This window comes from Branchiostoma belcheri, unplaced genomic scaffold, assembly GCF_001625305.1.
Source record: "Branchiostoma belcheri isolate BF01 breed outbred unplaced genomic scaffold, Haploidv18h27 scaffold11, whole genome shotgun sequence".
NCBI classification, from domain to species: Eukaryota; Metazoa; Chordata; class Leptocardii; order Amphioxiformes; family Branchiostomatidae; genus Branchiostoma; species Branchiostoma belcheri.
In genome coordinates, this window is record NW_017802491.1 from 2,056,523 (window position 1) to 2,069,970 (window position 13,448).

At 39.2% G+C, this 13,448-nt stretch overlaps 1 protein-coding gene across 3 annotated transcripts in view; it reads right to left on the minus strand.

Moving 5' to 3' along the window:
- LOC109484213 (sodium-independent sulfate anion transporter-like) overlaps positions 1 to 12,640 on the minus strand; it is a 19,119-nt gene extending 6,479 nt beyond the window's left edge. The window contains exons 1-18 of one of the 3 annotated variants that reach the window (XM_019787465.1): positions 12,223 to 12,640; positions 11,392 to 11,584; positions 11,030 to 11,115; positions 9,119 to 9,198; positions 8,795 to 8,949; positions 8,304 to 8,479; positions 8,007 to 8,079; positions 7,648 to 7,698; positions 7,048 to 7,164; positions 6,696 to 6,836; positions 6,388 to 6,446; positions 6,048 to 6,119; positions 5,501 to 5,612; positions 5,280 to 5,347; positions 4,555 to 4,620; positions 4,166 to 4,250; positions 3,797 to 3,877; positions 2,517 to 2,636 (exon numbers count right to left, since the gene is read on the minus strand). In XM_019787465.1, the coding sequence (XP_019643024.1) occupies positions 2,517 to 2,636; positions 3,797 to 3,877; positions 4,166 to 4,250; positions 4,555 to 4,620; positions 5,280 to 5,347; positions 5,501 to 5,612; positions 6,048 to 6,119; positions 6,388 to 6,446; positions 6,696 to 6,836; positions 7,048 to 7,164; positions 7,648 to 7,698; positions 8,007 to 8,079; positions 8,304 to 8,479; positions 8,795 to 8,949; positions 9,119 to 9,198; positions 11,030 to 11,115; positions 11,392 to 11,584; positions 12,223 to 12,441 (1,954 nt within the window). In that variant the 5' untranslated portion in view covers positions 12,442 to 12,640. Of the gene's footprint in view, positions 1 to 19; positions 2,637 to 3,796; positions 3,878 to 4,165; positions 4,251 to 4,554; positions 4,621 to 5,279; positions 5,348 to 5,500; positions 5,613 to 6,047; positions 6,120 to 6,387; positions 6,447 to 6,695; positions 6,837 to 7,047; positions 7,165 to 7,647; positions 7,699 to 8,006; positions 8,080 to 8,303; positions 8,480 to 8,794; positions 8,950 to 9,118; positions 9,199 to 11,029; positions 11,116 to 11,391; positions 11,585 to 12,222 lie in introns of those variants that run through there. The other 2 variants (XM_019787483.1, XM_019787474.1) reach the window with 2 other exon arrangements.
- Positions 12,641 to 13,448: the final 808 nt, after the last annotated feature.

A 13,448-nucleotide genomic window follows, 5' to 3' on the forward strand; every position in this document is an offset into this window, starting at 1 on the left:
TACAAACAGTTACATACACACAGTTAAGAGACAAACATGAACTCAAACCCACGTCCAGGCTATGACCTACCATCAGAGACAACTCTTGGGTTCACAGGCAATGCAAAGTCTACATCTGCATAATGAAAGATAAAACCCATATTAAAGCCTTACCACAGCACAGACGTTACAGCTATGAAACTTGATACAACAGACACCATTTCCATTTCAGTGACCTGCAATCCAACTAATACTACATCAATCCGTCAGAAAAAGGGGTGTAAGATTTTTTTTTTAAATGTAGATCTACAAGAACCTGCTAATGCATGCTAAAACACAAAGGCTCACGTGCCTACCCACTGACCAAACAAAAACACCAAAAGGCCACATCAAACAGCTAGGGGGCCAAAATTTACACCACTCACTCACTATCAAAGCTTTGACTATACCACCTCCAGACCCATCAACTGAGACAGTGATGAGCCAAGGCCATTGGTCATCCTCGACCACCAGGGACGAACAAGAAAAGATACTGTTGCCGGTGTCCCTGACACAGGGGTAGGCAGCAGCACTAAACCCTTAATATTGCAACAACTACAGATGCACAGAACATCCAGGCCCAATGATATTTTCAAAATTTCCTACTGCAGAACAAAGTTCAATCACCAGGTGCCCAAAATCAACCTACACACCTGCAAAATACATGTACCATCGCAATCCATCCAGGGGATCTTGAAGTATACCCCACACATCATCCAGACCATTTTTTATGGAAGTAACTTGAGGTTTGTCATGTGTTATTTGGGTTGGTTTTTCTATAGTACTTGCTTTTACCATGTGCCATGTAATGTATTTGTGCAGATTGCTTTGGCTCAAATCGACTATTAGGGTGCGTTGCCACACACTCCTGGTGTGTTACCATTTGTTGGCTGATGGCATAACCTACTAAAATACCTTGACCTACATTCCTGGACAAACCACTATACAGACATACCAAACCCAAAACTGTTGTTGAATTTCATGTTTGTCTTTTTCACAAAAAAAGAGTCAAACAAAACTAAAATCATTATGATTCCTAAGGGGAACTTGGGTTAAGTACAGTACAAATGTAGTGTGCGGCTTTAGCTGTAGTAATTGGATATGACATAAAATATCACAAAGTCACATGAATGAACAATCAAGCAACCGATCAAACACTACAGTGTTGTAATCTTCACCTTGCTATGGTGACAAGCAGTCCATAGGACCTATTTGATCAATAGATTTCCCTATTAAGAATTAGCATTTTTCATATACAGCTAAATCTGACAAGAAACATCATATTTACATAATGGTTAGGTACTCATAAAAGATATCTTGATCTTGATTAGCAAAATACTATGATTTATAGAAAGTAGCAAAGTATATTTTGTCTCATAGATATTTGCTATTTGCTTCTTAGTGGACACAGAAAAGTGCTCATTTTACAAGGCATCAATCCACTACAAAACCCTTGTCCTCAATTCTGGAACACATACTGTTCTGATCATATTTTTTTCCAAACAACTCCTACTGGGGGATTCCACTACTGTGCTATTTGACACATGCACCACAATCATCTTTCTTTCCTGCTCATGGATTATTATCATCACTAAATCCCATTGTTCTTTCTACACAAGGACTACACCAGTCTTATGGTGGTTGTGTCTTCAACTTTACAGATGACACAAATCTTTCTTTGTTACCGGCCATGATACATCCCCAATGGATTGCCTTCAGAACTCATGAAGAGTTGAAACACCTTCACAGAATTACACCATTGCTAGCAGCAGTAGCTAAGGCACCATTATCATTAATTCAAAACATTGTTGTGAGTAATCAATGTTCCTGACTGGCAGTGACTGCCAAAGCTGCAAGCAGACAGTCAGAAAACTCTCTTCTTTTGTTGCACACGCCCCTTTTACCCTGCTGGAAAAAGACTGAATAATTTGCTCAGTCTCAGTATTGGTTATGATAAATTAAGATGATATTCAATTGTGCTCATTTTTGTAGCATGGTGAGGTAAATGCACCCTCTTCTGAAATATTGCTGCATTTTTATGGCTTTCCTGTTTTCACAAAACTAGTTTTAATCAAACGATACCATTGTCATGATCACATAATAGGCTCGTGTACTACAAGAATTTTTTTTTGCCATCCTGAACATCTTGTATTACACAATACACATTTGATAGCAAGCATCGGCCTAGGCATATCAATCTGAAATCCACCCCTCTCAGCTGTAATCCACTGATAAGTTACCAGCCAATCACTTTGCCACCTGAGACTAACAGACAGCACGATTGGCTGGTAATTTTCCCCAGGAACAAAATCTGAGTAAAGTGTCTGATTGGCTGATAGTTGGCCTGCACTAATGCTGTCAGAATGACAGGTTGAGAGGCCAGGGCCAATGCTTGCTATTTCGTATGAGGTAATACAAGTTGCATGTCTGGCAGGACAGGATGGGGTGATGGTAACTCCCGGATGTTGACTAGACAGCTGTCTCATGATTGTCTCTACCTGAGGAGGATATATTGTTCTGTAGAACCTCGCCCGTGTCACTGGAGACGTCCAGATGGTCTGAGGACAGTTCTGTCATCAGGATGGGCTGGTGGACGTCTCCGTCTTCTGTTGAGGCACCTGTGTGTGAAAGACACTGAGAAGTTATGGATAGAATACGGCAATGGGTGCCTCCCTTGCATGCATGCAATTTGGTGATATTGTTACATACTATGGGACCTTTGTGAAAAAGTTTGGATTCAGAATTGTTATAATACTTCATAAGTTTGACCTTTGACAGCATACATCGGCCCACAACAAGGAGAGATTTGAACATCATAAGGGGAAATAATGGGGGTGGGGTACAGAAAGAACAACTGTTGTGTGAGAAATTGGTACCAGTATGTTCAGAAAAATCTGAGAACACGAGATTGTGGACAAATGACCAAAATCATCCAGTTAGAAATACAATAAGCAACTAAAGGAATCATTTCATTGTTGCATCTTTTTCAAGTGGGAGAATTACTTCTAATCCATGTTATGCATGCATACAGCACAATGTATGAGTGACATCAGGCACATGCACAGCTGGACATTCAGAATAACATAGTTAGAAAGGACTGGCAGGAAGACATATTAGCACTGGAAACACATGCTGGAAAGGAGGATGGAATAGGGACTGAACAAACTGATGCAGATTGAAACATCTGCATTGAAGGATAGTTTACTCAGTTTTTATGGTTAAGAGGCTAATCTCTAGATCCTGATTTAATAATATCAAAATAAGCATGGCCTTTTTAGTCCAAGAATAGTGCAAGAATGATGTTAGAAAATTTAGTTGTTTAGAAATGTTTTGAAAAATTAATATTAAATGTTAATAACATGAACATGAAGATTGATACAACTTCATGACTTTTAGTCTACAGTGGTTGTTTACAGCAACAGCAGTAAATTAAAATACTACAAGAGAGTTAGGCCAGTGATCTGTCCAATCAGATGTTAATGTCAAAGTGCACTGTTCTCAAGCCATCTTGTTGACAGAATTACCTTTTCACAGACATGGACGGACATACCAACAAAACACAGACAATAACACAACACAGACCAAGTTGGCATACAAAAAGATTTATGTTGAGATGACCCGAATAATTTCCAACAAAAGTACCTTCCATCACCCATGATGAAACGCTACTGAGCCAAGGTACAGGCCCAGTAGCGTGTATAGTACAACAAAACATGAAAAGAGAGTTCAGTTCCCATGTCCACGTGCAGGAGGAGGGTTTGCAGAGGCAGTCTCCTACCTGTACCGGGGGTTATTCTCCGGGTTCCCCGGTTTTGCCCCTCGGTGAAACCCATGCCTATACACCCATGTACGCCTTCATCTGTACCATTGAAAGTATCACATTAGCTCTCAGCAGAAATCACGTGCAATTTTGGAAGAAAAATTCATCACATTCAATTTGATTAAGGACGTCATTGAAAAACACGCCTCTGATCATCACGAATAATAGCAACATGACACACGCTTTGCAAAAATCACGAACATTGCAAGATAGTCTGGGTCGAACGTTTGGAATCATCCTATGCACACTGCCCAGATTATTTAATGAATCAGTAAGCCGTTAAGAAATGGTAAAATCACAAGTGTTAGGAATCATTGTAAGTCTTACCAAGAATTGCTTCTGTAGCCAGCTGGACTGTAGGGAAACACTGGAGGTCCTTAATGGCCTTTTTCAGCTTCATTTCCAAACTCCTCTTCAGAAACAAAGGGAACATAAAAAGATTAGTACAAACACATGCTGATTCGCCAGCAAACAGATGCTACTACCTAACACCTTATGGCTCATACAGACATACTATACAGAACATTGCCGTATTTCCATCAGATATTGATACTTCTATGACTTTGTACAAGGTCTCACAGACTCCAACCTAACATATTTATGAGGATAAAATGTTTTGTCTAGGAACATATGTGTAGATTTAACTTTAACTTAACCAAATTCAGTTAGATGTACGTTATAACAGCAGTACTTTATAACAGCAGTTCTTTACTTACACTGACACAGGCGAAGTATAAGGGTGTGTTGTTTGTGGCGTACTCTTCAACAGATATGGAGAGTGCCTGAAATTTTGAGAAAAATGTCATTCATTAGTATGACAGGAGGCTACATTTTCATCAGTTTTCAATTTTCACTCCCTTATTTGAGAACTATATCATCAATTTCATTTGTCATCTGGCAACTTGAGCAAAAATTGAAGTTAACATTTTACTACATGTCCTTGTGGCGTCGGATTAGTGGCGTCGGGTGGCGTAGTGGTAGATCATTCGACTGTGAACCGGGAGACCCGGGTTCGAACCCGAGTCATACCCGGGACATGTCTGAACATGCACCCCGACGTTGTGCCCTTGGGAAAGGCCTAGGCACTTTACACGACTTTCCTCACTCCACCCAGGTGTGAATGGGTACCTAACTTCGGTTGGGGAAAGTCGTATTGAGGTCACCTTGTGGCGCCGAATGGCAGCCGCACAGACCCTTGCGACAGTTCCACAAAAATTGTGGAGAAAATATATGTGTTATCATGTGTATTACTTGTTTGTTATGATTTGTATTGATTATTATGTGATACCCTGCATCAATTCAGCCGTCAAAGGCTGCGACTGCACGGGTACTGTTTGGACAATAAAAAACCTTTATTATTTATTATTATGTCCTACAAATCTAAGAATATTGCAACTAGACAATGACACAAAACTTCATGAATGTTGAAGAAAAATCCTACCCTGATGACACTGAAGTCTAGATGTGACACATGGGTGAAGTCTAGAATGACAGGTTTGTAGGGCGGCTCTGAAATACAGAAAAAAAATCATAACCAGCTAAAAACAGCTTAACACTAAATACATCTAACTGATGTCTACTTCAACATATTGGATAAAATATGCGATTTTATGGTATTTTATGGTATTTTATGGTAACTTTCAATTTTGGTAGCCAACTTACCATCCAAGCCAGCATTGTGGATGGTGGTGACAATAAAGTCTGATGCAGGGAAGGACAGACCCTTTTCAAACCTCATCACAGCAATTTTTGGGCAGCAGTCAATGATGTCAACCTGGAAAGGTTACAACTTCAGTTAAAAATCACAAAGTCCTAATGTTTTGACTCTCTCTTTTCCTTGACATCTACCCTACATGTATATATGCACCATACATGTACCTTAAGCTTACCGTACTACTTTATTGAAATTGGAAGGCAACTGCTCAACAGTGTGGTGATTTTATGACCATGCTACATTAGCACATATCCCCAATTCATATCAACAAATCTGGTGTTTTTTTCAGTATGTATGATTGAGGTCCTCTTCAACTAGTTCAAGCATAGGACAACAGCTTAATGTCCCCTTTTGGCACAACCTTATTATTAATGAATTACAACCATAAATATACATTTTATTACATGTACAGCTAGTATGGATGCAGAGGAACTAGTACTGTTACTTATTTTGCATATCACAAACAAAAAATACAGATTCTATAGGATGTAATACCTTTGTGCCAGGTTTAGCTAATCCATACAACTCAAAAATCAGCCCAAGGCCCACTCCAACAAGGATGCCAAACTGTTGTGGAAACAAGATAGATCAGATCATAAATATGATACAAGGTATATTACATGTATAAACAAAATATAAAGCATTTTAAAATAAACATTGGTGGCTTAATACATGCACTGTCGACAGGCATTTCTTTCAAATTCTGGACTCTCCATTTTTCTGGGCATAACTAACACAATAGTCAGTTGTTTTATATGTCTATACATAGCAATCTTCTGGGATATTATGCAAAATATTTCGAAGTCCAAAATATGGAAAATGATAAAGTGTTTACCTGAATTCCCAGAAGCAACACACATAAGAAGCACGCCATCCACACCAACAAGTCTTGTTCTGTGTTGGAGAAAAACAGAAACAGCTGTGTCAAGTTCACATATGAATCACTATTATTTTCATAGCACCAATTGCTGGCACAGACACTGTGTACTCTCCAATGAGAGGAATCGGGTTCTGAATTACCGTTCTTCTATTTCATACTTCTTCCAAAACAATAAACAATCTAAAAATAGATATATGACAACAGTTGATAGTTTAACATTTGAAAAATCATAATACAATATACAACCCGGTGCCTGAACTCACTGTGTATCCTCCACTGTTTGGGGATGGCCTGATACTCAAACATGTTGATAACTGAGGCAATGATGACTGCTCCCAGCACTGCACTGGGGATGTACCGGAAATACGGCATGATGAACGCAAGGGCTAGGATCACCAGCAACCCTAAGTACAAACAAGAGGGAATGAATAAATGAACATGTTAGAAATGAGAAAAAAACACTATCAATCATTAAGCACAACAACATAGGGAGTGCGGCTTCCATGTTATACATTGTAATTATTGCAAAAATGCCCAGAGAGAATATAAATACAGCAGGTATTATCTTAAAACAAAGTACAAGAAACGTTTTTATAGATTATCAAAATGACTGACCTGCAAAAATGCCGCCTAACGGAGTCCTAACCCCACTGGTGGAGTTGATAGCTGTTCTGGAGGCGCTACAGGACATGGGGTATGATCCGAAGAACGAACTCACTATGTTGGACATGCCTGAGGAGGAAAGCACAAAGGGAGCTCAGTGTGTACCAAATTAGACCTACATTGTAAAAAAAACAGTCTCGAAAGTTTCAAGACTACCTAAGGGCATGCTTCCCTGGGAAATTTTGGATTTTCAAGCCTTCAAAAATGCAATTTCACGCATTCCTGAGAGACAAATCATGGTGTTGAGAGTGGTTGTCAGTGGTCCTTCGGATGTTTTCATATTTTTACCCAAGATTTTTTTAATTTTGTAAAAAAATTCTGTCACACGCCGCAAAGCTCCGGTAATTGATGGGAAACTGGTGCTGGCTAGAGCCCTGAACAAAATAGAAACACTATAAGAAACTGTTTGTACTGCAGTAAACTGGCTGGCCTGCAATCCTTCTGTTTTATCACAATAGAATTTTTTATTGGAACTACAACCTTTTGATCTCCGTGAACAGTTTCATCAGGTTGGTACATATTAATATGTAAGGTTGTGTTGCATGTACTTACCAAGTGCTAAGAGTTCTTGCGTAGGATCTATTCTGTATTTGTTCCTACTAGCTGTAAAGGAAGCGAGATTAAGAGGATATCATCATCAGTATTAACTTTTGTGTGACTTTTGAGTGGCAGATAAAATGAAAAAACTGTTACATGTATTAGTTAATCATTTCCAAGACAAACTAAAAAGTATTCATATTAATCTTTGCCAGGATATATCAAGGTAATTTAGAGCAAAACAGCAAAACTGCCAAAATACAGCATTAATGAATCTATAGTAAGCTTTAATAACTTGAAATTGGCACAGCGCATTTCATTCTTGCAACCTTGCTTGGGCTTATAACATGTGTTGTGAAAGAATTCTGACTTACCAAAGGCTTTACCATACGCAATGGTCTCAAGTATTGCAATGAGAGGTAAGACTGCAATCCCGGCTCCTAAATGCTGCAAGGAAATACCGGTTTAATTCTACCATTTTAATTCTATACCAAAAACCCAATGTCTCTTAAACTCTCTCCCTGTTTTTGGAGAATACCATCTTTAATAGCACTTCTTTTTTTTTCTTGCAAATATTCCATGTGCATATAATAGTAATGATTACTGTAAACTGAACTACTGAAATTCACATGTCAATCCCTACAGTAAAACACATAATTGCACACACTTACACTTAAAAACTCTTCCCCTTCCACAGTACGGTTGTTATGCTGGTAGGAGAAGCTAGGGGGCCCCACATCAGGGAACCCTGGTGGCACGTCTTTGGTCATCGTGAAGGGTTTAATGTTGTTGCTGAATAGAACTCCAGCAAGGATTGTCGTCGCAATTACAATAAGAGCATTCCTTCCTGGAGAAATAAACAATAGAAACATATTTTTATAATAATCAAGCAGACCTTTTTTCATACATTTTTACAGCAAAACTAAGGCTGTGTTGTAGGTTCTAAAGGAGCACAAAGTCTGTAGTGAAGACACAGTCTTAAGTAAATTTTACTACAAACCATAGTTCTATCTCAACCAAGTTACCACACACAGAAAACACATATTATTCAGGTGGTAGCTTTCCTACAAAACATATTAATATACATCTCCTTTTCTTTTGCTCTACATTCTTGTGTATCTATGCATACAAACTTGACAAGACATTAGTAAACATGTCTCACCGGTTCCTATGACCCATACAGCCTTCCTCCCAACCCTCTGTCTTGTGGTGAGGGGTGTGAAAGGGTCCCTGTTTTTGTCCCAGTCCCTGTCCTTTAACCACTTCATTATTAACAGTATGACAAAAGATATAACTCCCAGAGTCAGGTCCCAGTGACTGGAAAACAAACATTATCATAAATGACTTCTTGTTATGATTGTTAAGCTTCTTCTATAGTTCTACTGTGATACTAGGTATAACACTAGCATTATCATCACAATGACATGAAGGAATGGTGTACAAAGAGTAGCTACAACAAGACAAGTAAAACCTTAACTCCACTCACTTTGTTTCTGGCAGTTTCCTGAATGTGTCATAGATGTTCCAGATGAAGTCTCTCCGAACATCTTTAAGTCCAAAGATTAGCTACGATTGAGCAAGAACAATGACACTTTGTGATGCATTTTACTACAGTTTATAATACAATAATACACATTGTGTTGTGTATTGTTGTATAATACATCAATACACAAGTACCGTAACAGAAGAAGTGTATTATCTAGTAACTTGGTTGATACAACAGTTCAGACAACAGCTTTGTTCTTCAGATAATAGTGTTACAATGAAATAATCATGTTACCATGAAAGCAATGCCATTGCAACTGCAGTAAACTATTCACTTACGACACAAAATGCAATACATACATCACATTTTCAAAAATCTTACAGACAGTACAAGATGTATCATAGGTTGACTGTGTAAAGTTGTCTATTCATAATATCTCTAGGTTTGTCCCTTACATGGTTGTATAATTTTCACGTAAAGAAACCACAAGACATTTCCCCCAGGACTACATGTATGTAGCTCACAACTCACAGCACAGTCTTCACTCACAAAAGAAGCCACTACAGACCTACCTAGTTCTACCCCGTATTGTTACTTAGAAGGAGAAATAGGAACAAAATAGCCATGTTAAACATAGAACTAAATATAAAACACTACCATGCATATGGAGGTTTTCATGGTGTTCATACAAAAAGGCAATAATAAGCATTCATAGCTGAAAATGTGCCCACAGAAGTGATGCATTGAGCCAAGAAGAAACCAAAGGTGGTGCCACCCTAGTACTATCATTGTGGAAGGAATATATTTTGCCTAGCAGTTAAGCAATGACCAAATGCACAAGCAGAGAGAAGGATCATAACAAACTTTTGACAAGTGAAGGTAAAAAAGCACTGGTATCTTATGGAGAAGAAAAGGGTTTATGGAAAAAGGAGTCCAGTCCGATTGGCGGAAAAGCAGTCCAGTCCGATTTTGGTTTCTACTAAATTTTACGAAAGACCATAGGCACTAATTTTTTCTTGTGTGTGTACTTCTAGTTTCTATGGGTACTTCGCGTTTCTATGACTACTTAGAGTTTGTATGGGTACTTAGAGTTTCTATGACTATTTAGAGTTTGTATGGGAACTTGAATTAGCATATATGACTCACTATATGCCGCCTTAACCCGTAATTCAGGCAGCCTTGGGTGAGGAATAGCGGACAACTGATTTACACCTCTTGGGACCACCGAAAAGTAGTTTCTATACATACAGGTCACCTATCCACAATAAACAAAAGTTAATTATTAAGGGATTCTTTCTTACAATTGTACTTCCGGTACTTACATGCTTGTCGGTGTAATGCAAAGTCTGCCATACGTGGCTTTAGCAGGGGCCGGCTGGATGTTGGACAGCTGGCAACCGTAAAGCGATTTAATCAGGCTACTTGCAAGCAGGATCAGCCCTGGAAATCTCGTCAGTTGACCACTTCATCTTTTGACTAATTATTGTTATATGTAAGTAATAATCCGGAGGCATGATGATGATGATATGTAAGTTACAAACTGTAAGTTCCCATGCAAACTCTAAGTACTCATAGAAACTCTAAGTACCCATAGAAACTCGAAGTGCTCATAGAAACTCGAAGTACTCATAGAAACTCGAAGTACCCATAGAAACTAGAAGCACACACCCAAGAAAAAATTGTGCCTATGGTCTTTCGTAAAATTTCGTAGAAACCACCGGACTGCTTTTTCCACCCCAAAATCGGACTGGACTGCTTTTTCCACCAATCGGACTGGACTCCTTTTTCCATAAACCCAGAAGAAAAGTCAACAATCTACGAATGGGAGCAGATATGGTATTGTAATATACAGGAAGATAGAAGTAACCATGCAAGAAGGTTTCCTAGATGATTTGTACACATATGTCTTACCTTCAGCTGACCACACCCAATGATTAAAGCTGCAGCTGACATATACCCTGAGATGACCGGAAATGCCATAAAATTCACTAAAAAACCTACAGGGAAAAATAAAGAGCCCTCATGTCAAACCTGGACAAGAAAAATGGTAATCATGTACAATCATACAATGTAAGGCAGCAAGATACTCTTACAAGGTCTAAGTCTCATTGAGATAGAGTGAGGAAAAATAATTCTAGTACCAGTACTTTTAGCTGTGATTAGGACAACGATGGACTACAGTTAACGTCCGCGAGTTAACATTAGCTACATTGTACATGTAGTTGTGGTTTAAAGGGCACTCTGGACAGAAACATCAAGTATTCAACACTTACCTAACTGTAAGACACCCATGGCAAACTGTACAAGTCCTGCACAGAGGCAGAGAGCGATAGCGAGCGTGGGTTCTCCCTTTGCGTACTCGGCCGTCATCAGTGATATGATGGCCGTTGGTCCCAGTGTGACGTCCTTCGATGTGCCAAACAGGCAGTAGATAAAACAGCCCATAAAGGCTGAATACAGACCATACTGTTATGAGAGAACAAGATATAAGTTATCCATGATTGATTGCGATCTTTCTTAAGAGGCTGACATGTCTGATGGAAAAACATAGACTCAGCATCAACCTACAACCATAAATGTTTGTTTGTTTGTTTGTTTGTTTGTTTGTTTGTTTGTTCGAACCATTCTTTATTCATGAGAAGCTCAAATCCGCCTGCAGGCCACTTTTCATGCATCTTGTTTACAGTTCCTGAATTCTGCATACTCGTGTGTCCTTTTTTGGGCATGCATCTATCACATTCCAAGATGGCTTTAGCCAATTGTTTGCTTCAATCTAAGGGATCTTAGGAATCAGGCTTTTCTACTAGGAATGCCTGAGGGAGGGCTATATATGCATATGCAAGTAGGTTAAGCCCTAATTATTCTTCGGTGTGACTAAAAACAATGACTGATCTATCATAATTTTTGCATTCACAACTGACAGGAGTGGCCCCAGTTTGACCTACTTACAACTGTTTACATAATTTTGGTTCACCGTGTCTGCAATTCTGCTTATAACAGATTCTGACTAGTATTAAGATATCAGAGACTAGAGTTTTTGCTCATACACCACCCCCCACCCCATCACACTTCCGGTCAAGTCCAAATCACTATAAAAACCTCACCTGAAGTGGTAGCTCTGCGACTGCAGCATACGCCAACCCCTGGGGGATTACTGTCAAACCAACCGTCAAACCTGCGATCAGATCACCCTGGAACTTCTCCAGATTGTACCTGGGCAGCCATTCCACGATCGGGAGTCTCTTCTTAAGGAAGCCGATAGAACATGTTTGCTGGACCAATTTGACGCCATTTCTTTTGCACTTCCTCAGGACCACTGCCATCCACTCCTACTTACTTGAAGACCTTTCTGGGTCTTTCTGATTCAAGGGGGTTCTCTGTCGTGAGTTCTCAGTCCCTTTGCGACCAGGACATGGCTGTAACGCTGTGGAAAACGCCGTGTGGACTTTGACGTGTGTTTGTTGAGTGTCACTTTGCGTGCCCGATATTAGCCACCAACCTTTGACCTCATTGTATCACACCACAGTTCCGATTACAAATGGTTAGCGCGCGAAATCCGTAACCTTTAAATGTGACAGAAGGTTTAAACTTCCTTGCTACTTTGGTTAGATTACTAAATATGCTGAGCATAATAGCATTATACAAAAGTCAACGAGAACGCTCAGAGAAAGTCCTATTAACTGCCGTCATTAATTGGACGATTGGGTAGTTAACGGTTTATATAACTAACACAACACTGTGGGTATTAACGTTACATGTTGGAACGACCCTAATATCATTTATGCCAAATACAGTTAACATGTTGTTCTATCACTTAAGTCACCAGAAATAAAAAAAAAAAAGGTATAACAAGCCATTCTGTGTAGTAAAGTTAGCCTAACGTTACTATTATTGGTAGGCGCTAAGGCTGGGTCTTCTTTTTTCAGCTTTTCATAGATACAATGTAACGTTATCTTTGTTTCTTAAGGCATATCACTTCTTTTTATATTCGTTTCGTACTGGCCCAGCGTACCCGAAGACAAATAGATATGTATGATACGCTGGAAGAAAAAAAAACGCACAATTAAGGCCACAAAAAGCCACAGCCGTATCACCTGTTAAGGAGGATGCCGTGATTCTGTCAACCAATAGGTACACTGCCCATTCTATCGTCACAGGCCAGAATGTCAATTTACATATGTTAAACTTGTAGAAAATAATTTTTTTCTTGCCAAGAAAACTAAAAAGCAAGTCAGTTGCTTCAACTCTATTCCAAAACGCACTTTCGCAACGCGGACAGCATGTTTAAAACATGTTCAAAAACATTTCTTGTTTCTTGTAGTGTTTCTTC